The sequence below is a fragment of the Cervus canadensis genome, chromosome 7, assembly GCF_019320065.1.
Source record: "Cervus canadensis isolate Bull #8, Minnesota chromosome 7, ASM1932006v1, whole genome shotgun sequence".
NCBI classification, from domain to species: Eukaryota; Metazoa; Chordata; class Mammalia; order Artiodactyla; family Cervidae; genus Cervus; species Cervus canadensis.
In genome coordinates this window covers 48,338,540-48,362,978 of record NC_057392.1, presented here as the reverse complement: position 1 = coordinate 48,362,978, position 24,439 = coordinate 48,338,540, and the positions used below count along the sequence as shown (strand labels likewise).

The following is a 24,439-nucleotide window of genomic DNA, read 5'->3' as shown; positions in this document are numbered from 1 at the left end:
GGGTTTTTCTATTTCTGTAAAAGACAAAATCATTAAGATTTTGACAGGTATTCAATTAGATCTTAGATTGCTTTGAGTAGTATTGACATTTTAACAATATTAAGTCATCTGATTCATGAACCCAGAATGTGTTTCCATTTATTTCTATTATCTTTCATTTCATTCATAAATGTTTTGTAGTTTTCGTAGTGCAAGTCTTTCGCCTTCTTGGTTAATTTAATTCCTAAGTATTTTATTCTTTTTTGATGCTATTGTCAATGGAGTTGTTTTTGTAATTTCCTTTTTAGGTTGTTCATTTGTTTATGTATAGAAATGCACCTGATTTTTGTGTGTTGACTTTTGTCCTGCTACTTTGTTGAATTCATTTTTGAGTTCCAACAGGGTTATATTTTTGTGGAATCTTTAGGGTTTTCTACGTGTAAGATCATATCATCTGCAAGCAGATAGTTTTATTTCTTCCTTTCCAGTTTGGATATCTTTCATTTCTTTTTCTTGCCTAATTGCTACAAATTCCAGTAATGTAGAATAATATTCAGTAATATTGAATAGAGGTGGTTAGATTGGCCAAAATCGACTGCTGTTTACCATCCACGCATTCTCCTGGAAGTTGCAAGCCTTAACAGATTCTAGATTCTAACAGACAAGTTACATCAGACAGATTCTGCAAGTGCACTGTCTAGGTGAAGAGACAGATTCCTGGTGATTCCTACTCTGCCATCTTCCCAGAATCTTACTTCAACCTGTGTATTTAATATCAGTACTGCCCAGAACCTGGGCCAGTGTTTGTGGTTGGTTTTAATTGCTTTGCCAACAACTGGCTCATCTGTTGCTTAAAACAGCTGATATCTTTTCCATTCTCTTCATTGTCCCTTATTCTTCATAGCTTCGTTCATTCATTCATTTGTCAAATGCTAATGATATGCCTGACACTTTGTTAGATGCTGAAGAAGAGTAAGACCTGATCCCTGTCCCCAAGGAGCATTGTCCAGTGATGGGACAGTCATGCCCAGACACAGCTGGAAGAATTAGAGTGGAGAGTATTCTCAGTGTTGTGCAAAGAATGCTTAATGAGAATACATAGAAGGAAGGGGGGGCTTCCCAGGTGGCGCTAGTGGTTAAGAACCTGCCTGCCCATGTAGGAGACGGAGGAGACGCAAGGAGAGGATTAATTCTGGCGTGACAGAATTAGTGACAGAAGGAAGTGACATTTGTTCTGGGCCATGGAGAATGAATAATGCTGTCATAAGTGGAGACTAAGAGGAATGACTAGTCAGACAGAAGGAATAACCTAACCATATGCTTGGAAGCATGAGGCTCCACTGGGACTCATAAAGTAGAATTTAGGGGACATGAAAGGAAGCAATGGGACATGAAGTTGCAAAAGTAATTAGGAGACAGTTGTGCAACCATTACTACCATCCATTTTTAGAACATTTCCAACTTTCAAAATTTTCCCTCTTGATTATCTGCACACCTATCCACTTCTCTCTCTAGTCTTAGGTAGCCACTGATTTCTGTCTCTTTAAATTTGCCCTTCTGGACTATTCAAATAAATAGAATCATACAAAAATAGTCTTTTGTGCCAGGTTTATTTTACTTAGCATACTGTGTTTGAGATTCATCCAATTGTAGACTGTATCAGTAGTTCATTTCTTTTTACTACTGATTATTATTTTAGTGTATGAATATGCTACATTAAGGGCTTCCTGATGGCTCAGCAGATAAAGAATCTGCCTGCAATGCAGGAGACACAGGAGACACAGGTTCAATCCCTGGGTTGGAAAGATCCTCTAGAGAAGGAAATGGCAACTCATTCTGGTATTCTTGCCTGGAAAACCCAATGGACAGAGAAGCCTGGCGGGCTACAGTCCAAAGGGTCACAAAGAGTCAGACACAACTAAACATGCAGGCATGGCATATGCTATATTAAAAATTTTACAAATTGATAAATATTTGGATAAAAGTGTTTGGACTTTTAGCCTTTATGAATAATGTTGCTATGAATGTTCACATACATGTCTCCATGTAGATGTATTTTTACCTGGTTCCTTTTGGTGGAATTTGGACAGCAACATCTGGTATTAGATGCGCTCGTTGCTAATGGGGCATTGCTTCTCCTTGATCGTCTCAGTGACCAAAACTGGAATGTGTATATAATCATACATACATTTATATATTCATATACTGTATCTATCTCCTACATACATTTCGTATAAATACACACACACACACACACACACACAATTTGTAAGGTTGTCCTGACTTATTCCAATTCATCACAGTAGCATTCTTCCTACTTCCCTTATTACATATTTCTTTCTTCTTTTCCTGTAGTTAGAATGCTGACTCCCAACTATGTGGATATATATTAACTAATTTAGTAAATCCTACAATACATACACAAATGCTTCAGAATTGCTACATTCATATACTACAAACAGCAAACCTACTAAGTTGTTGTGTCCGTTTGTATCCTGTGAGAAGCAGGTGCCAAAATAGGATTAGATGTGTTAAGAAACTGATTTAGGAAATGCCTGTGATGGCTAGAGGGAACGGAGCAGGAAGAGTCAGGGAAGTCCTTTAGACTGCAGTGCAGGTCTTTGAAAAGAAATTGGAAGGAAGAGGATTAGGTAGGCCGAGCTCAGACTGCAGAATAGTCTGAGAGTCTCAGCTGGGATGATGGGGAGTCCCCAGGCAAAGGTTATTTGTTCGAGGAGACCTGCCTCAGGCAGGAATGGCCCAGTAGCTTCCTGTCATGCTTGGTCATTGGCGGAGAGCAGTCTAGGCACACGTGGCCGTGGCCGTGACATTCCTGCCAAAATAGATCTGAAGGCGCAGCAGCATGAGGCCTTCTCTTAGCTGCTCCCGCAGAAGGTTATCCTGAAGGGAAGTCTGCGCTGGTCACCACAGTGTAGCCTAAGATTTCTTTAAGTGTTTTTTAATCTGTTGATCAAAGGTATACAAACTACTGTGTTTAAAAGTTACTTGGATTAATTAATATTATTATTAAATTGGAGTAGGAAATGGCAATCCACTCCAGTGTTCTTGCCTGGAAAATCCCACAAAGGAGACTGCCGGACTGCAGTTCATAGGGTCACAAAGAGTCAGACACGACTGAGAAACTGAGCATATATACATACATTATTATATTATTTATTTGAAAAATAGTTTGATTCATCTATTTGTATTTTGTTCCTCCCTATTCTTCTTGATTTATTTAGTTTTAAAAGATGCAGACATTAACAAGGATCTAAAGCTAAAATAATATAAAAAGGTAAACTCAAAGTAATGTTACTCCACCACCTCCTATTTTTTCTACTCTATTCTTTCATTTCCACCTTCACAAATGTTTGCATACTGTATGTGCTCTTTTTTAGCTAAAAAACTTATTGATATATCTTGGAAACCACCCCATGTGAGTTCACAGAGATCTTTTTCACTTTTTTTAAACAGCATCGTAATACTCCATTGTGTGGGTAGACCACAGTTTACTGCAATGGTTTCCTATATATTTACTAACATATAGGTTGTTTTCCAATATTTTGCAATTATAAATAATGCCATAATGAAGAACTTTGTGAATAGGTATTTTTTCACATATTGTTGGAAGTTTATCTTTAGGGTAAATTCCTAGGAGTAAGGTGACTCTTCAGTCAAAGGGTTAATGAAGTATGTCATCATTTTAAAAGATATCCCCCAATTTCCTATCATAAGGGTTGTGTAATTTTACATTCCCACCAGTAATGTATGAAAATACCTGTTTCTACATACTTTATGCTTTAAACTTTTGATTTTTGCCAATCTGATAGATGAGAAATGTATCTCAGTATAGTTGTAATTTGTATTTTTTTTTACAATGAGTGCTTCTCTTACCAGAAGTTGCATTTATGGCACATGTACTCTCTCTCTATTGGCCAGAGCTTAGTCACATAGCCTGCCTGGCTGCTGGGGAGGCTGGTAAATGTAGTCGTTATTCTGAAACAATATGTACCCTGCTTTAAGTCAGGGGTTTTACTGCTATAGAAGAAGGGAATAATGGGTATTAAGGACAACTCACTGTCCTCTGTTCAGGGGATGAAATATTTTTCTTCATTTTGAAGGCAGTAGGAACCCTGGGAAGGAGTTTTTTTCACTAGGTTTAATATCTATAAAACAATATCCATGCAATGTAAAAATTTCAATGACGTAGCAAGCACAGATAATAATTTGCATTGTCATGGTTTGAACATATTTCCAGATCAGAGAAGAGTTTGTCCTTTCAACATTTATTTCTTTTGAATTTTGAAAGTAGTACTTATTCATAATAGATTCAAACAATATAGAAGTGTGCGATATAAAAAATTAAAGTCTTCATTTCAGTGTCTTGCCTCACCCATGTGCACCTGGGTATGTGTGCTCAGTCGTGTCCAACTGTGCAGCCCCATGGTAACTGCAATCCATTTGTGCCCTTTATTTCTCACTTTTGTTATTACAGACAAAGCCACAGTGAATAGTCTTGTACCTGTCTTTGCAGGCTTTTATTAGTAATTGTTAAAAAAAATTTCTAGATGTGAAAGTGCTAGGTGGAAAGATTTTAGAACTTATTCAAATCTGCCAGATTGCTCCCCATGAAAGCTATACCAGTGCTACTCCCTCTAATGGTGAAGGAAGGGCTCGGAATGCCTCTGATAGGGCTTTTATCAGGGAATGCCAGCAGCCTCTGTCTTGCCACATCCATTGGTTACTTCTCCAGCCATTATCATACCCAACCCATCAGCAGCTTTGACTGAACAAACCACTCTTGCTTATAACGCTTTGCTTCTTGATTTCATGGACACCCTACTCTCTAGGTTTTTCTTCATCTCCTTTGCTGGCTTCTCCTGTGGCTCGTTTTGTCATATTACAGGGGCCCAGGTTTGCTCCTCTTGTCTCCATGTTTCTAATATATGTGATAGGTGCTCACGTATAACATGTGCCAAGTGTCCTCACCTTCTGCCTTGAGGTGCTAGGCCACCTAACAGTAAAATGCTGAGAAACCATGAAAGCTTTCTGCTGGGATTAGCCCATGACCTACCTGCCTCAATGTTGTAATAAATTGAGATAAAAGAGGTTGGAAATTTAGAGAGGGTAGTTAGAGTGTTGGTTTATTTTCCCTCTGGTCTCAAGTAAAACGAGGTGGGCTTCAGGGAGCTTACTTGGAGAGCTTACCTTTTGTGCCTTGGTGATTAGAGGTCACAAAATGGTGTGTTACTGTTTAGCAAAACAAGTCTAAAAGCCCCCAGATAAGGCCAGAGTGGCTTATCTGGAAGCAGAGCAAGCATAGCCCGAGTGAGAGAGGGTTGTTCTTCCACCCAACCAGGACACTGCTGCCTGGATGTGGACAGTGGGAGAGCTGCCTGGAGACACCTTAAGGGTATGAGATGCAGTGAGACTCCTGAGAGGCTGTGTGTGATGCCAGACAAAGCGATGTCCCACTGAAGCCCAGGCTGAGGGAGGAGACCCTTCTGTAGAGGAGGGAGCGGTCCAGTGGAGGGATCTCTGTGGAAATCACAAAAGTGTCCCAAAAAGGGAGGGCCAGCTCTGGTGCGTCTGCTGTCCCAGGGCACCAGGAGCAGACGACGACGGCACCACCGCCCCCTAGAAGACTCAGGTCTTGCCCTTTCATTGGCCAGTCCCTGCATCCAAGTCTGAAAGGGTCAGAGATTAAGGAACAGGAGTCAAGGACAAGCTCAAAAATAGTGAGACACCCAGCTTCCAGCCCTGCTAGTTGGCACCCCACTCCCACACCCCTATCCTGCCAGGCCCGGGTCAAGGCAGGCTCTAAGCTGGATATAAGTTTGAGGGTTTGGGCATTCAAGCCAGGCTGTACTGGAGTTAGTGGATCAGTAGACTGAACCGGACTCTGCCAAAACAAAAAAGTTAATCTGGGAATGAATGCAAAAGTTACCAGACAAGTCTGGTAAAAAGTTACAAGTCTGTCTGAATTTCATCCAGGGGTGGAAAAATAGCTTACAGATGAAATTTAAAGGGATAACAAAAGAAATGGGTTTATCAAGAAACTGGTTACACAGGCACCAACACTGAAGGACCAAATGCTTGTCCCTAAGCAGCAAGACAGATGTGGACACACACGGAAACTCTGGAGCGAGGAGGTGGAATGACCCAGACAGTGCAGCCTGGGCCCTGGGGCAGAAGGATCCAGAAGGACAGACTGCCAAGGGCTGTGGGCTGTGGGCTGAGGGGGTTGGGAAAAGGCTCCTTTGAACAGCTGGAGGCCAATCGACAGTCAGGGAAGCAGGACGTGGAGGCTGCTCAGAGGCCGACGAGGACATGGGATGGCGGGTGTGGGGGGGCTTCAGGAGAAGGTGGGAGGGTGTGGCTTCTCTCCTGGGGGCCTGAATGCTGAGCTGGAAGCTGTGGTTTTCTCTGAGAAGGCTCTTAGCTGTCAAGCAGCCAAACTATGTTCCTGTGGGCACCCTAACCTAGATTGGGGGGCACCCTAACCCAGAGTGGGGTGGGGCTCCCCCCAGGGACTGCAGGGGCGTCGGCTTGATGCTGGCGAGAGGCACAGGAGAGGTCCGGTGTGGGGTTTGGGAGTTGTTTGTTGCCTGATGGCCGCAGGATTAACAGAGGTCAGAGGAGGAAGGACACTCAGTGCCTGGTCACCTCAGTTGGAATCGTTCTATTGGAGCAGACATCAGCAGCCCTCGGAGACTTGGGCCACGCAGACTCTATCCTGAGGGGCTTTTGAGGAACCCCGCTACAAGGACTGAATTAAAACAAGACAGGTGTTTTCCTGAGGCCCGTCCGTGGGAAAGAGAGGTGTCTGTGGGCAGCCCCTCCAGCCTCTGGACTTGAAGATGGCGTCCGGGCAGTTCTTCTCTGGTGAACCCCGGGGGGACGGCAGTAGGTGCTCAGGCCTGTCTGCTCCCCTGGAGCTGGAGCACCATGTCGATTAGAAAGACCGGCACATCCAGGGATCCTCAGGGCCAAGTCTTGGGCAAACCAAGCCTCACCCTGGCTGCTCTGTGCAGAGGTGACTGATGTATCTGGTGTTCCTGGTGCCAAGCAGGGCAGAGGCTCAGGGAGCCATGCCTCTAAGTCTCCCAGGGCCTCTGGGGAGGCTCCCTGGAGAAGTTGACAGTTTAGGGGTGGAAGAGATATTAGAGGGGGGGTCAGCCTGATGTCTTGCCTGATGCCTGAGTCTTCTCTGTACCATGTTCTCCATCCCATCCAGACAGACCCCACATCCACCCTCATTGTCTGAACACCTCCAGGGTAGCCCATGCCATCTCCAGACGGTGAGAGTCACTCCTCGTTTTGAGCTGAATTTGACTTCCCTGCCCTAATTCTGTTTTCCGGGCTGCACAGGACAAGTAGGCCCCCTCACCATCCCGTTCTCCCAAGTCCTCTCCAGAGAGATTATCCTCTCCAGTCTTCTCTAACACCGGTGATCCAACGTGATAGAGAGTCTCCCCCATTCTCCCCTAGGTCCCTCTGACATTGCATGATGTGGGTTCTTCAGGCCTGGGGCTAGGGGCCTCCTGGTTCAAACCACTGATGACACTCAGCCCATCTTGCAGAGAACTTTCCACCACAGCCATCCTCATGCTCCCAGCTCTGGCCTGGCTGGGGGTGTTCTTTCCAGCCCCAGATGTAGCCCAGACCAGCCCTCGGCCGAGTGATTCTCTCAGTGGTCCGTGGAACAGTGAGGCCTGTCTCCGTCCCTTCGTCTTCAGGCAGCTACTCCTGTCCTCTCCTCAGATGCATCACTGTTCCATGGACCACTGAGAAAAGTCACTGCCAGTCAAATTATGACTGACAGTGTCTCATTTCACACTGATTGTAGCTCATCCCTGTGGTGAAAAGTGTGTGTCGTAGAATATAGGCGGTATGGTAATACACCCTGCTCTGGATGGGAGGACTAATGAGATAATGCATTTCAAACAGCACAGTGAAGCACAGTAAACAATAAATGATGTCTGCTTTATTCAGATCCTGCATCTGCTCACTGCTGCCCCCAAGAAGGCCCTTGCCTGACTCTCCAGCCTCACGTCCCACATTCCTCTATCTCTGCTGTGCCTTCAATGGCTTGTGGTAGGACCAGAGTTATCCTCTTCAGGAAGTGCCTGGTCCCCGGGTCCCCCTCTGGTTCATGTCCTCGGCTGGCACTGCTCTTGGAGGACCTTCCCTGCCCGCCCCACTTTCTGTGCAGCCTCCTGCCTCCCACAGGCTTTCCTGCAGCATAGTTGCCCAGTCTTGTCTGCTCCCATATCTGCCTCCTTCCTTTAAACATGACTCTCTGAGAACAGAGGCTGTTATTTATTTTCACGTCTGTGTTATTAGCACAGTGCTTGAACATGATAGAGGCCCAAGACATGAGTGCTGAGTGAGTGACACTTTTCTCTTGTTTAATAATACTTGAATTTGCATAGTGCTTTGACATTTAGCAAGGTTTTTTTTTTTTTAAGCGATTTCCTCATGCCATTAACCTGAGCAGGTCCGTGCAGGTGGCAATGCCCTTGGAAATAGCAGTGTCTGGAAAAACTGGGCCCCTCTTAAGGGATGCACCTGAGTGCACAGAGCCTGGTTCATGACCCAGCTGCAGTTACAGTCTGGCTTTGGTCAAGCTGCTGTGACTGGCTCTTGACTTAGAACAGAGGTGACCGACTGGCCGCCTGCTGGTCACATGCAGCTGTGGGTATGCTTTGGCATGCAGTGGTTTTTTTTTTTTTTAAAGGGTAATTTTTCTAACACTTGAAACATCAGGAGATCCTAGTTATTAGCTTAAAAATCTAAGCGTCTGGCTGCCCTGGGATTGCATACCCACATGGACAACAGCTGGCGGGGTGAGAGGGCGTGTGCTCCGTCCCTGAACCCCACCCTCCCCACTGTCTGATCCCCACATGCTTGGCCCCGGTCTGTACTGTGTTTGTGACCTCTGCTGGGAGACAGCATCCTGCCAAGGGGCTTTGGGGGCTTGTGTCTGAGGTGCTTAGTTTGGTATTTGATGTGCCATCATGCTCAGGGGTTGACTAGAACCATTTACTGGTGGAGCAGGTCCGGGTGGGTCCCCAAAGACCACCACCTGCGGCTGTTAATAAGCCGTGCACAAGCCCCAGGCTTTGGCTGGGACTGGGAGCAGTTCCCTGCCTTGGCCCTGGTCCTCATCCCGCAGGCTGGGTGGGAAGGAGGCGGGTGCAGCAGCTCCTCTCTTCTCCCCAGGACAAAGGGAGTGATGGGGTCAAAGAGCTGGACAGCATGAAAAGTGATCGCTTAAGAACTGTCCAGCTCAACGTCTGCAAAAGCGAAGAGGTGGATAAAGCGGCGGAGGTCATCCGCTCGAGCCTGGAGGACCCTGAGAAAGGTAAGGGCGCCTTGGGGCAGTGGGGGTGGCACCTGGGCTGGCCGTTCTGAGGGGACCCTCCCCAAACACCCCCTTCCATGTGCTGACATCCTGCCAAAAGACAGCTTTCTCTCTTGTTTGGGCTCTTCTTCCTGCTGCACAGTGGAGGAAATAGGTTAAATTTCACACTGCACTGAGGCCATACAGACCAACCCAGCCAGTCCTCACGGAGTGCAAGTTCTGGGTGCTGGGCTGATGCCGGGGACACAAAGACGGCCAAAACACAGCCCCTGACCCCAGGGACCTCACAGTTCACTGGGGAGTTGACCCAGATAATCGCCATATCGCCTCTCAGAGTGCAACATGGGACAGAGGGACAAGCCTGGTCTTGGGGTGGGCTGGGGGAGGGTCAGCCAGGGCAGATTGGCAGAGCGCAGGATGGGCATTCCAAGTGGGAGGGGGACCGTGAACAGTGGTGGGGAGCACACGGGCTGTGCTGAGGGGCAGCCAGTCAGGGTCAGGCTGGCGGTTGTGTTGGCAGCACATGAGGTCAGGCAGGGAGGTTGTGCAGGGCTTGGGGCCCACGTGAAGGAGCGTGGTTGCTCTCTTGAGGGCGAGGGGAGACACTGAAGGGGCTTTGCTGTGAGGAATGACCTGCTCAGACTGGTAGTCTGGGGACGCTGGTGGCAGCGTGGAGGGGGGCTTAAAGGGAAAGCGTTTGAGTGTGAGCCTCCTGAACTCTAGGGCACTGGGTGTTGGGAAAAAGGAGGTACCAGATTCGAGGAGTATTGCGGAGACAGAGCTGGCCGGACTGTGTGTGGGGGTGAGGGAGAGGCGAGAGGTCTGTATCCTGGACACCTACTGCCCCGCCCTGGAGGACAGCCGAGGGATGGGAGGTGCTGAAATGCCTGTGCACACACCCCCTTCCCCAGAAGTCTGTGGGCTGGAAATCAGGTGTGCCTGGTTGGAAGTGAGACTAGGAGTGGAGGAGATGCGAGGAGGGACTCCTGGGGAACAGAAGCAATTTGGGGCCAGAGAAGAGAAAGACAACTGTCAGAGAGGTTTGCTACAGTGCCCCAGAAGCTAAGGTAACAGAAAGTTGGGGACCCATCGCCAACAGGGTCAGATGCTGCAGAAAATTCCGTAACGTAAGAACTCGAGTGCCCTCCCGGCCCAGCCCACGGAGGACCTTGGTGGGAGAGGCTCTGCGTATAGCAGAGGGGAGGGGCACACAGCAGGATGGTGCTGCATTCTGGTTGCGTCGCTTCTTCCAGGACATTTACCTTCGCGCTTCCTGTCAGCCCAGGCGAAAAGGGGGTGCCTTACTCAGCTCTCTGCCGTCCTGCAGAGTGGGGTGGGGCGGCTCTCCTGAGCCCTTACTTCAGTCGGTGGTAGGGAGCAGGCAAGTGGATGGGTGACCCAGGCCAGTGCTGGCCACTCTGCTGAGCATTTATCAGTGAAGTGGAGATGCTGTCATCCCCCCAGCAGTGACCCCAGGGGCTCCCATGCTGTGTGGCTATCAGAAGCTGTCACTGATACATCACCTTGTCAGCCCGGGGCCACCCCCACCCCCACAGCAGGCCATTCCCAGGCCCTCTGCTCTCCGAGGAGAGGCCCACGAGTTCCTGAACTCACTGAACATCTGTTTGGTAATGAACACGCAGAGCCAGGACTCCTGCCCCATTAAGCGAAGGCAGGATGGGTCCCACTGGGATGATTACCAGCTTGGAAGGTACAGCCTGCCTCACCCCCTCCCTGGTGGTAAAATCCTCCTCCTGCCCGCCTTCCCTGGGCCGCCCTCATAAACGATTAGGCTGGAAAACAGCTGCAGTCAGCACCATAAACCGACTTCATCACAGCCTGTGGGTTTGTGGTGATAAAATGGCCATGGGAAGGAAGGGTCAGGGTAGAACTGAGCCCAGAACAGGGCTGCACTGGGGTTGGGGGCTGCTCAGGACCCAGGTCCTTGTGCTCAGCCACCACGGCGGAATCAACTCTATCCCAATACTAGTCTGCCCAGTTAGCCTAACCGGACAAGTCGGGGAGGACCCCGGGCTCCCCCCTGCCCTTGGATTGGGCTCAAATCCCAGCACCAACCCTGGTGAAGAAACCTTTCCCTGTTCCTTTTTGCCACATGACACATTCCTGCAAGGGTTGTTCAACCACTCACCATCACCTTAATTAACCAGTACTGCATTTTTTGGAAAAAAAAAAAAAAAGATTTGAAGATTTTTTAGATCTGAAAAAGAAAATAAATCTGTCATATATGTGGCTGCCCAGGTCTCTCCCCTTTTCCCTTCCTTCTGCGTGCCCCCCCGCCCCGCAACCCCTCATGGACGTATTTTACTGGGCTGTTGTTCTTTATTATTTAGTCACTGAGTTGTGTCAGACTCTTTTGCGACCCCCCTGGGCTACACCCCCAAGCTCTAGCCCACCAGGTTCCTCTGTCCCGGGGATTTCCCAAGCAAGAATGCTGGAGTGGGTTGCCATTTCTTTCTCCAGGGGATCTTTTTGACCCAGGGCTTAAATCCTCGTCTTCTGCATTGACAGGCAGATTCTTTACCACAGAGCCACCAGGGAAGCCCCGTTTTTCTGGGTTAAACTGTGCAAATTCCTCCCCTCCTTCTCAGGCAATACTGTCTTTGACCACCAGGTGGCACCCTCCCTGATCTTGCAGACCAGATGCCTTCCCTAAGCCTGTGGCTACTTTTGACTCGTTTCACCCATCCACCTCGACTTCCCAGGTGGTGCTAGTGGTAAAGAACCCGCCTGCCAATGCAGGAGACATAAAAGACACGGGTTCGATCCCTGGGTTGGGAAGATTCCCTGGAAAAGGAAATGGCTACCCCCTCCAGTATTCTCGCCTAGAGAATCCCATGGACAGAGGAGCCTGGCGGGCTACAGTCCCTGGGTCGCAAGGAGTCAGACATGACTGAAGTGACTTAGCACACACACACACACTCATCTACCTCGGCAGGAACCTTCCAGGAGACAGTCCATTCTTCCCACCCCCCCCACCCCCAATTCCCCCAGTGTGGAAGGCACATTTTGATGGCGAGTCATCACATTTTGATGGCGAGTTTGATGCCCTTCACCTGGGCTCTGTGGAATAGTTGCTGCCAAAGCCAGGAGAGCCAGCAGTGGTGGTAAGATGAAGGGGATTGTCAGGTTAGAGCTGGTGAGCCTTCTGCCACCAGCCCCTTTGCCTCCCTCGCAGGGACCTGAGGGACTGGCCGTCCAGAGCCTGTGACCAGCCCCTCCTCCACCACCACCATAGGGAAAGGCCGAGCAAGTGGACCAACCCGCAGGCTGTGGGCATGGCCTGATCTTGAAACCACCACTTACCTTGCATTCAGTAAACATTTACTGAGTGCCTACTGTATGTTTGGCAGTGTGCTGAGCACCTGAAAGGGTATGAGCTTGCAGAGGAAGTTTGTAGTTGGGCAAAATGGAAGTCAGTGGCTTCATGACGAGACCTATGAGGATCGGTTACAACACTGGGGACTTTATGCCATGGACAGGGAGGTCCCTACATCTGGGGCGTACTCAGTCTGGGAGTGAGAAGGCTGCAGTTGCTCTGGGCTTAGCCTCTTACTAGTGGTGTGAGCTTGGGCTTGTACCTTCAGCCATGTGGGCCTCAGGGTGCCCATCTGTGAGGCTCACACCTCGATCCAACCACAGCAGGAGCAAATCAACAGAAGCTGCTTTCAGGCTGAGGGTCAGGGCAGCTGAGCAGAGTTAGGACACAGTGGAGGCAGGAGGGGCCGTGATGTCAGGGGAGTGGCAGACTGTCCAGGCTCGAGGGCAGAGTCCTTGGCGGGGAGTGGATGACAAGTGTGGGAAAGGACGCTCGCACATCCCACTCCAGAGGGAAGCAGAGGAGCAGGAAGTGGCTGACTGAGGAGAGCCTGGTGGAGTGGGTCGGATCAGGATGGAGGAGGAGAGCGACTGACAGGGAGACCTGGGAGAGCTTCTCCAACAACAGGGACCCAAACTAATGCTGTGGACACCAGAAAGAAGGCAGAGGAAGCCAACAGCAGCACGGGATTAAGGGCTAGAGCTATGTCCTCACGCAGACCTAGGTCCTACGCCGTCCTACCCACTGGTTAGCTGGGTGATGTTGAACAAGCTGCTTAACCTCTCTGAGCCTCGGTTGCTTCATCTGGACATGGGACAATTCAGTATCTATTGATTGATTGTAAGGATCAGGTGAATGAATGGTTACAAAGTGCTTACTTAGTTCAGGGCCCAGCAGCCATCCTTTTGATCCTTCTGGGTAATATTAAAGTACTCATGGGCGCTCTTCTCTTCGTGTCTTTGGATCGATGTGCCCTCATGCTTCGAAGATGGATTTTCCTGCTATTATCTAAATAAAATAGAGCTGTAACACTGAGCTGTAAAAAAAAATAATAAAGTACTCATGACTCATTATATGGGGGAGAAATGAAGGGGCTAGAGGAGCCGAAGATGACAGGGAAGCTATAGCGAAGGGAAACTGTTAGCAAAGCAGGCTTGAGCACTTGGTGGTTAGTTAGGGTGAGTTGGGGGCCTGTGGTACCTTCAGATGAAAATGACCATCAGGAGGAGGAGGTGGGGCTGGGAGAGCCATGAGTTTCGAGGGGTGCCTGGGAACAGTTACTCAGAGGTGGCGATGGGGTGGTTACACGAAAGCAGCTGTCACCCAGACCAGCAGGAAGGTTGTGAGTCTATTCAGAATGTTGACCGAGGACTCCAGGGATCTCCTGGGTGCACACACTTGTTACTTATCACATCATCAGAGCTGTAATCCTAGGAGCATTGTGCATCCACAGGTCAAGTGCAGTTAACCTTTTTTCATAGCGGAGTCAGATGTAATTAATTTTTAGGTGGATAAAAGGGCGGTATGTATTTTATGTCATATATATGGTCCATATGAATCAAACATAAAGCAGCTGGCAACTTTCATGAGCATAAAGAAGATGAGGCTGCCTAAGCATTGCGTGTCACTGCAGGACAGTTGCTCTAGGACAGGATCCTGGAGGACAGGTGGAAGACGGGGGTCAGGGGAGATGAAGGAGGTGTAAGGAGGTGTGTGGGTATCAGTAGTGCTCACACCGGGGGCAGGCTGAGGCCAGAGAAGATGGCAGGGAATGAGGGTGGGAGAGATATCCCTAGCAAGGGGATGCCTTGGACACCCTGGAGCAGTGTGGGGCTGGGACCCAGACTGGCAGGAAAATGGGAAACTGGAGAGTGTAGCTCATGTTCTCAGAAGCCTGGCCATGGAGGGAAGGAGAGCAGACAGTGGTGTGAGGGGGCAGCATGACTAAGAGAAAGTTCTTTGGGATATGAAACATGGTGTTGATATTTACATTCATTCATTCACTTGACAAACATTTATTGAGCATCTAATGTGTATACTGTTGAAGGGAGGGAGGCATGGATAGGAGAAGAGTGAAAGTTGCATAAAAAGAAGGGTGGATGGCTCATGATGTGGAATCCAGTGGAGGGTGAAGTGTCTTGACAATTGGTGGGAGGCCTCCTGCTTCTCCTGGGAAGAGGAGGGGGCAGTGACTCCCAGGGGAAGGTCTGCAGGGGGTCGGGGGTCGAGGGGAGTGGCTGCGTCACTGTGAGGTCACTCATGAGAGCTGAGGGGGTGGCTTTGGCTTGGTCGCCATGGGGAGTGGAGGTGAGAGCGTCATGAGCACTTTGTTAACCGGCAATTTCCTTTCTCTAATAAATGCTCTTAATTCTCCATAATTGAAGGAGAAAGCACAAGAGGTCAGTTGACAAGCTTTAATTTGGGTAACACGGAAGGAAAGCAGTTAGAGACCAATTACTCTGTCATTTACACAAACTCACTTCCGTGATTAACTGGGGTGAAGCAGGCCAAAGTTCCTACAGGAGGGGACAGCCTCCAGAAGGCAGCTCTGCCCGAGGCTACATCTAGGGAAGGAGCACTTTCATGACCACGGGAGACTGAACCCTGAGGGTTTCCACAAAGAAGAGGCAGGGCCCAGCTGTCCTGAGGTTCCAGCGTGTCCAGTCCTTGCACCTGAAAAAACAGAACTCAGAGGGGGCCCTGCTGCACAAGGCTGCCCCTCACTGTCTCGCCCCTCCCTGTCTCGCCCCTCACTGTCTCACCCCTCACTGTCTCACCCCTCACTGTCTCACCCCCTCACTGTCTCATCCCCTCACTGTCTCATCCCTCACTGTCTCATCCCTCACTGTCTCACCCCTCACTGTCTCATCCCTCACTCTCTCACCCCTCACTGTCTCATCACTCACTGTCTCACCCCCTCGCTGTCTCACCCCTCACTGTCTCATCACTCACTGTCTCACCCCCTCACTGTCTCACCCCCTGTCTCACCCCTCACTGTCTCATCCTCACTGTCTCACCCCTCACTGTCTGTCTCACCCCTCACTGTCTCATCCCTCACTTCTCGCCCCCTCGCGTCTCACCCCTCACTGTCTCATCCCCTCATCTCACCCTCTCTCTCTCACGGCCCCCTCACGTCCGCCCCCTCCATGTCTCCCCCTCACTCTCTCCCCCCTCACTGTCTCATCCTCACTGCCCCCTCACTGTCACGCCCCTCACTGTCTCGCCCCCTCACTGTCTCGCCCCTCACTGTCTCATCCCTCACTCTCTCGGCCCCTCACTGTCTCGCCCCTCACTGTCTCGCCCCCTCACTGTCTCACCCCTCACTGTCTCGCCCCCTCACTGTCTCGCCCCCTCACTGTCTCACCTCACTGTCTCGCCCCTCACTGTCTCGCCCCTCACTGTCTGATCCCTCACTGTCTCACCCCTCACTGTCTCGTCCCTCACTGTCTCGCCCCCTCACTGTCTGATCCCTCACTGTCTCACCCCTCACTGTCTCACCCCTCACTGTCTCGTCCCTCACTGTCTCGCCCCCTCACTGTCTGATCCCTCACTGTCTCACCCCTCACTGTCTCACCCACTCACTGTCTCGTCCCTCACTGTCTCACCCCTCACTGTCTGATCCCTCACTGTCTTGCCCCTCACTGTCTGATCCCTCACTGTCTGAACCCTCACTGTCTCGCCCCTCACTGTCTGATCCCTCACTGTCTGATCCCTCACTGTCTCACCCCTTACTTTCTCATCCCTCACTGTCTCATCCCTCACTGTCTCACCCCTCACTGTCCCGTCCCTCACTGTCTCACCCTTACTTTCTCATCCCTCACTGTCTCTTGACTCTCACTGTCTCTTGACCCTCACTGTCTCATCCCAGTTCAGCTCTGCCCGGCCTCACTGGTCCTGCTGAAGCCAGGCTTCCCTCTCATGTCTCCCTACCCATGAGAGTAATTATCAGACTAAGTGGACTCGGATGATCCTTCAAGTTGGTCTTGCAGGAAACACAACCCAAGTACACTCGGAGAGTTTGCTCTGATCATTTACTAAGGCCCATGGGATCACACAAGGCTGAGGGGTCTTTGCTACCTGCAAGGACCAGGTGTGTTCAGTGTTCATATTGATGACTGATGACATGCTGATGGTTGACCACATGATATCCTGCCCATAGTGCGTGGTTCAGAGGGGAGATCAGAGGATGGAGGGGTTGTTAGCATCTCAGTGGAGTCGGACTGGGGCATGACCCAACATCAAGGCTTGGCTGAGTCTCTTACTTGCTGTGTGACCTTGGCTGCTGTGTCCCCTCTCTGGTTCTCCAGAGAGGACTTGGCCTGGAAGATTCCTGAGGTTCCCCTGGTTTCTGGCAAGAGGGAGAATACAAGCAAAGGCTCAGAGGTAGGAACGAATAAACAGGTGCAGAGTGCAGGGTGAGACTGGAGGGTAGAAATGAGTAAGGTGAGGGGGGGCTCCAGACTGGGGGCGCCAGCAGGGCTGGGTCGTGATGGATCAGAGAGTGGCTGCAGGCAGAAGCGAGATGAGAATTGGAAACTGGAGACTGAAGGGAGGTCACAGCTGGCACTTTAGACCTCTCCATCTCTGGTTATTCCTGGGTGTCTCTAGAACATGTCTTGAGAGACTTGGACAAGAAGCTGCCAAGTTATGGGGGAAAGGAATGAAAGTGGGTAGGAGGATGGGCTGCAGGCTGTTGGGTGATGCCTGAGGCTGAGCCCCGCGGTGACCCAGTTCTTTCTTCCGGTGCAGGCTTGTGGGGCCTGGTTAACAATGCGGGCATCTCGACGTTTGGAGACGTGGAGTTCACCAGCATGGAGACCTACAAGGAGGTGGCGGAAGTGAACCTCTGGGGCACCGTTCGGGTGACGAAAGCCTTTCTCCCCCTCATCCGGAGGGCAAAAGGTAAGGTGGAAGGGGACCTTCTTCCTGCCCCCTGGACCTGCTCTACCTTTTCATCTTCGCTCAGAATGGTAATAGGTCTCAGCAGACCCACTACCCACCACCATCACTGGCTGAGCCCATAAGCCCCAGGGGTGACACAGGGCCTGTGGATCGTGGCCAATGGGGGTGCCCTGGGCAGAGGGTGGAAAGGGATGTGTGGTTTTCAGACAGTAGAGCAGGTAAGAGGTCAGCATTCTACACCAAAGGCTAAAAGATTATAGCAGTAATCCTAGTCTGAGAACTTAATCTAGACAAATAACCACCCTTGTGCACAGAGCTTTGTGTATACATCACGTGCTAACAGAGGTGTGCTTAAGTAAATGTTTGTATATCCATCCTATGGGTTACTATGCCATAGTTTAAAAATGAGACAATTGTGGTAGTAGTTGAAAATAATAAGAATCAAGATTAGAAATTGGCAAAACAGACAAAATGCCCAAACCAGGTTAGGTAGCCAAATGTAAGCAAACCACCTAAGAAGACCTGGGCTCATATTTTCTCCCTAGAGTAGCAAACAATATGGCAAAAAAGGGAAGGTCCATACTCTACGTCCCAGTGACCCAGCAGTGACAAGAGGGACCCAGAGAGCAGCTGTGGGGTTTTTGAAGAAAACGCCAACCTTTCAGCAACTTCCAAGTTGGAGGTTTCTGGAAGGTGTCTCTCCCTAGTGCCCTGGTGTGGCCATGCCTTGACTTACTGGGGGCACACCCAGGGCAAGGGGGCCTGTGGTCTGCCTGGCCTTCCGGGGAAGGCTGGATGGGCTCCTCTACCCACTGATCCAGGGCAGGGAGAGGCTGTGCTAACTCCTAGCGTCCCCAGGCTGGGCCTGTGGGAGAGCTCCTCTAGGCCCCCACTCTCCCCTAGTGCCTGAGACTCCGCTCAGGTTATTGTATTAGACCTGAAGGCATGTTCGGAACCCTGCCCCTGCCTGCTTGGCAACAGAGCCAGGCCAGGTAACAACAGTTTGGAGTTACTGGCAATAAGAGAACATGGCAGGCAAGACAGAGCTGTTGTCCTTTATGTTGTGCCCTCCTGCTCTGCAAGCCTACTTCTCTTTTCTCCTTCCCTATCCTGCTTGGACCCACCTGGCTAGCCAGGAAATACCAGGGATGCTGATGCTAATGTGTGGACCTGAGCTGGCCTCCACTGTAAATGAGAAACCCCCCAACACTGGGTGGTTCAGAAGGCTGAGCCCCAGCCACGCAGGCTGCAAAAGAGGTCTCGGGCCAAGAGGCTGGGTTCTAACCAGGCCTCCAGAAACATGCCAGGCCCCAGGTCCCCTGCAGGCAGGGCCCCGTGAGCAGGTGTTTGCCGTCTTCCTCTGCAGGCCGCGTTGTTAACATCAGCAGCATGATGGGCCGCATGGCCAACGTGGCCCGTTCCCCATACTGCATCACCAAGTTCGGGGTGGAGGCTTTCTCTGACTGCCTGCGCTATGAGATGCACCCGCTGGGAGTGAAGGTCAGCGTGGTGGAACCCGGCAACTTCATCGCCGCCACCAGCCTCTATGGCGGCACTGAGCGCATCCAGGCCATCGCCAACAAGATGTGGGAGGAGCTGCCCGAGGTGGTGCGCCAGGACTACGGCAGGAAGTACTTTGATGAGAAGGTCGCCAGGATGGAGAGCTACTGCACCAGCGGCTCCACAGACACCTCTCCCGTCATCAAGGCTGTGACCCACGCCCTGACCGCCGCCACTCCCTACACTCGCTACCACCCCATGGACTACTACTGGTGGCTGCGGATGCAGATCATGACCCACTTCCCCGGAGCCATCTCCGACAGGATCTATATTCACTGACAAGTTTCGCGCTGGCCTCTGCTGGGGAGCCCTGGGTGTGGGGGAAGAGGATGGAGGGAGGGAGGGGGAGGGGCTTGTGCCATCACCTCCTGGTGTCTCACTGGTGGATTAGCCCCATCCCAGGAGGACCCACCACCAGTCTGAGCATTAACTAGAGCAGGTAGCCCAGCCCAATTTGCATACCCAGTGAATGGCTCAGGCCTTCTCAGTTGGGGTGCAGAATGGTGGGCAGGGCCCCCAAACCTCAGGATAAACATGGTGCCTCTGTCTTTCTGGAGTTGATTTTATACAAAGATTTTAGGTAGATATCTTTATGTTAACAACAGATTTATTATCAAATAGAATACAAATCCTTTATATTTTAAAGCCAAACACAAGTTGAAAAAATATATCTCATTTGAGCCTTAAACCAGCCTCCTAAGTTAAAAGGACGTTTTTTTTTTTTTTTCTTTTGTACATGAAGCATTTTTGGCCCAAAGAAGATACGTGAATTGCCCTTTTATTGCTTATAAGTCAATTTTGCTTATATTGATTTCTATAAAATATAAAGGTCCAAGTTCCTGCCACTGCTGTAGAAATGTTTCACGTTTTATGTTCCGGGGCGGCTCTGGGGCCAGTCACTGGAGGATCCGTGATGAGCTCTGTGCCCTCCTTGCCTGAGCCGTGCACACCACGTGCCCACCGTGCGCCTCTCTGCAGGCCCTTGGTGTTGCTATGTGCAGCCTGCAGCAGGCAATTCAGAGCTGAGTGAAGGGGGTGGCAACATTCTGGAGATTTACATTTGAGATTTCTCCAACCTGTTTTAGGACAAATGTGTGGAGGTGCCCAATGGCTAAGAGGTAGTTTGTTTCTAGCTTGGATCCGCTTGGTTCTGCCCAGGGCGGGATGCATGTTGATGGGGCATCCTTGGCAGGAGCTGTGATATATAGGACAGGCACTGTGGCATCTTCTCCCCTGGGTGGGTCCAGGTTCCCTGTCTGTCTCATGTGGTGCTTGCACACACACACACACCTGTTCTATGGCACTCCAGCGTGGCCTTCATTGACAGCTCACCTTCCTGCTATGGCCTTATTTTTAATTAAGCCAGGCCACTGATAAGTAGTTTGTCTTATCACTTCTTGGGTTTGGCTTTGAAGGCTAAACTCACAGTATCCTTGAAATTGTCCAGAACCTGCATGTTTGGACCAGAACCAGGCAACACCCTTCTCTAGGTAGCTGCATACCTTGAGACAGGGCCCTGAGTTCCAGCCCTGCAAATCAAACCGGCCCTTCTGCCTCGCCCTGAAAGGGCCAGGCCTGCCGCTAGAGGGCGGCCTGCCTCCTTCACAGCCGGAGTGGCCTCAGCTCCCGATTTGGGAGCTTCCACCCAAGCCTGAGGTCTCAGAGGGCTGGTGCTCCCCACCTAGGAAGCACAAAGACACAAAGCCACTTTAGAAACAATGTTCCTGCTCTTCTAGTAGTTTCCTGGATTAAACATGGAATCTGGTTCCAGAAGAAGGCAGAACCTGGGCAGCTGGAACCTGCCACAGGGCTCAGGCAAAGCCAAAGAAGAGGGGGTCTCACAGCCTTTGAATTCAGCTTACCTGTTAGGGAGTCATGCCCTCTGCTGTCAATCAGGGATGCCCTGCCCAGCTCACTGTGTGCAGAGTGAGGCCCAGAGGGCCTGTGTGGGTGACAGGTGGGCAGGGAGGCTGAAACCACCTCCAGAAACCCTGGGAGGGACACTTGATGGCCATTGTCTTTCCACAACAAGAAGAGCTTTTTGAGTCACAGAACTTGCTTTTCAGAGTCTCATTTTTTATATCTTGGGAGATTTTGTGTCCATGCTTAATTTTATCAAGGAAAAATGTATGCCGCAGTTGTTCGTGTGCATGGATGCCTGGGAACTGGAGGGAAAGGGTGATGGTCACACTCTGTGGGTCAGGATCAGCAGTAAACCGGTCACTGGAGAAGCACGTCTGCACCTGGGACCCCCAGGGGTATGTCAGAACTGCTAGGCTGCCCTGCAGGCCGCCCTGATTTTTAATTTTTATCCTAGTGATTGAAAAACACAGAACAACTTTCCTCCAGATCTCAAAGCTAATTAAAACCTGATGCAAAGAACTGACTCATTGGGAAAGACCCTGATGCTAGGAAAGATTGAAGGCAGGAGGAGAAGAGGATGACAGAGCATGAGATGGCTGGATGGCATCACTGACTCGATGGACATGAGTTTGAATAAACTCCGGGAGTTGGTGATGGACAGGGAAGCCTGGCGTGCTGCAGTCCGTGGGGTCGCAAAGAGTCGGACATGACTGAGCGACTGAACTGAATTAAAACCTCACAATTACCATTCACCTTCTGGCGGCTGAGTGCCTCCTTGGGGGCAGGTCTAGTTTTGATCCTTTACAAGAGACAGCTGAGGTGGGCAGAATAGAGGTCTGTTCCCCTTTTACAAATGACATTAGAGACCCAGAGAGGGGAAGTGACTCGCCCAGTATCACAGTGGTCTGAGCAGATCCAGGGCCAGCACAGAAGTCTCCTGAGCGGTGCTGTTCATCATCACCTCACCCTGTGACCCCAGGGGCCTGGGAACTAGGTGGGCAGGTCAGGGGCACCTGGCACCTAGACTCCCACTGCCTGTCAGCAGAGCTGCCCCTTCTTGTGGGGTTGGGGGTGTGGGGCTGCCACCTGCTCCCGCTCTCCAGGGCTGCTGAGGACTAATGACGTCTGCCAATGCTGCCTTGGATAGGAGCATTGTCTCTGGCACCCTCTTCTTGGAAGGGGTGCTCAGTCGGTGAGGCCTGAGGACGTGTCTCCAGTTGTCTGTTCAGGCCCGAAGCTCTGGTCCTGGTCCTCTTGGAGTATAGTCCCACCTCCCAAGCAGCAGGGACTGGTCACCAGTGCAGGGACCCACACAGAGCCCTGGGCCAGGAACCAGGCATTCTTGTCTCAGTGGATCTTCCTCAAGGGGTGTGAGGTATGGGCAAGGGGGCAAGTCCTGCACCCCAATCCCATGGTGTAACCTTGAGCCAGTAGTAGCTCTGGGTCCCGAGCCTTAGTGAGGGCCTGAGGCAAGAGGAGGGGAAGCTGCAGACAAAGCCTGGCCCTAGGGAGCAGGGTGTTGACTGGGCTTTGCCTGTGCCTTCAACTGCCCCTCCCTTGATGGCTGGAGACTGGGTGAGGGCTCTCTGCAAGATGCTCCTGACAGCGCCTTATTATGGAGCAAGGGCTGTGCTTAACATTCCACCCAGGGCCAAGGGCTGTGCAAGCAGGTGACAGACCGGCCTGGCCCCGCCTGCCATGAGCTGCTCGGAGTGCCTCTGCTGCCCAGGGCAGGGGGCCTGCTCACTTTGCTCACTTCTTGTACTTCAAGTGGGGCCTGGCTCTGCAAACTTGAACCAAGCTCTTCTGGTGCAGGTGTGGACGCGAGCAAGCAGAGGCTCCCTCAGCTTGGGTAGAGCCAGGCCCGGGCTGTCAGAACAAGCAGGCCCATCTGTGTGGTGCCAGCCCCGTGCACAGCCAGCTCAGCCCCTCCCCTCCTCTGATTCTCACAGCAGCATTGGGAGGTAGGCAGGGTGGGGTTATTATCTCATTTTACACATGAGGCAACAGACTACCCCAAGCCTCTCACCAAGGGAGGGATAGAACCAGGCGGCCAAGTCAGATCTAACCTCCAGCCCGGAGTTAGTGATGCATGGAAAGCAGGGCAGATGGCACCCAGATCTAAAATAAGGAGGGGAAAAAATACCTCAATTACGTAACAGTGAGAAAGATCTGTAGGCATATGCACGGTACAACTGCAAGTGCTGCCCCATGAGCCATCTCCTCCTTCCCTCCCCCATCTTCCCGCTCCCAGGCTCCGGGCACTGCTCTCTGGAAAGGTTGTGCTGGAGGAGCCCTCAGTGACCCTTCGAGGGAATCTGCCTGGCCTAGCTCACAGTGGTGCCCCATCCTGGGCGTTTCTGAGGATGTGCTCCAAGAACACCAACACCTAACCTTGAACAGAAACACATTCAGGAGCTGCCTTCAGAGGGCTTGAGGTGGTGTGAACACAAGGCTTGAGCACCCTCAGATACGGATCTGCGTCAGGGAGGGCTGTGGGGCTCCGGTGCTCTGGTGTAGACCAAGCAAACCCAGAGCATCTAGGCCCGTCTTGTGTGTAGGCACTAAGGAAGGTGGTTTGTGAAGTCTGTGGCTTCAGAAGTCTAGGGTGAACACCTACTGGCTTGGGTCCACAGCCTGGGCTTAGGAATGGGAAGGCTGCTAGGACCCTGGGAACCTCAGAGAAGGAAAAGAGACTCAACCATCATCCAGCATGACTCCCAGCCTCCAGGCAGCTGGCCAGGCTTTGAAGCCTTTCAGTGACAAATATCTCCTTACTTCCTAAGACAGCATTTCATTGGTTAGGGAAAATTTACCTGAAGACTGAGCTGAAATCTACCATCTGTGACATAAGTCCTTTGACACTTGGCCATGACCCAGAACTGCACAAAACACTAGGTTGGAAATGGCCAAGTCAGGTTCAAGAGCCAAGGTCCCTCACTTAATAAGGTTTCCATACTCCTCGCTGTCTGAGCAGAAGGTTCCAGCTGTGGTTATTCCGCCTCCCATTCTTGATGACACACAGCAGGCTGAATGGTCACCTAAGTCCCCCCAAGCAGCAAGAAATCTGAGGCAGGTTTTAATACATCTGTTGAGATGCTGACAATTTCTTACCCACACATGCCCCCTCACAACTCATCTCTCCTCTGATCCTCATAAATGGCAAGGCTATTGTTCCCACTTTACAGATAAGGAAACTGAGCCTCAGGGAGGTGGAATGTTTTGCATAAAATCACAAAGCCAGGAAGTGGGAGAGCCAAGACAGAAATCCAGGCCTGGCATCCATCTCTAGGACCCCTTCCTTTATGCCCAGGCTGCCTCAGCTTCTCTTATCAAGGACCTGGAGCTGGGCTGGACCACTCACTCAAAGGCTGGTCATATAACCTGTGAAGGAGTGATGGGTGGGGAGCATTAAACTCAACTCTCTCCCA

At 50.8% G+C, this 24,439-nt stretch overlaps 1 protein-coding gene across 2 annotated transcripts in view; it reads left to right on the top strand.

The window, feature by feature from the left end:
- BDH1 (3-hydroxybutyrate dehydrogenase 1) overlaps positions 1–19,990 on the top strand; it is a 35,258-nt gene extending 15,268 nt beyond the window's left edge. For both annotated transcript variants that reach the window (XM_043473306.1, XM_043473305.1), the window contains exons 5-7: positions 9,205–9,346; positions 17,433–17,585; positions 18,952–19,990. In XM_043473306.1, the coding sequence (XP_043329241.1) occupies positions 9,205–9,346; positions 17,433–17,585; positions 18,952–19,424 (768 nt within the window). In that variant the 3' untranslated portion in view covers positions 19,425–19,990. The remainder of the gene's footprint in view (positions 1–9,204; positions 9,347–17,432; positions 17,586–18,951) is intronic.
- The last annotated feature ends 4,449 nt before the right edge of the window (positions 19,991–24,439 follow it).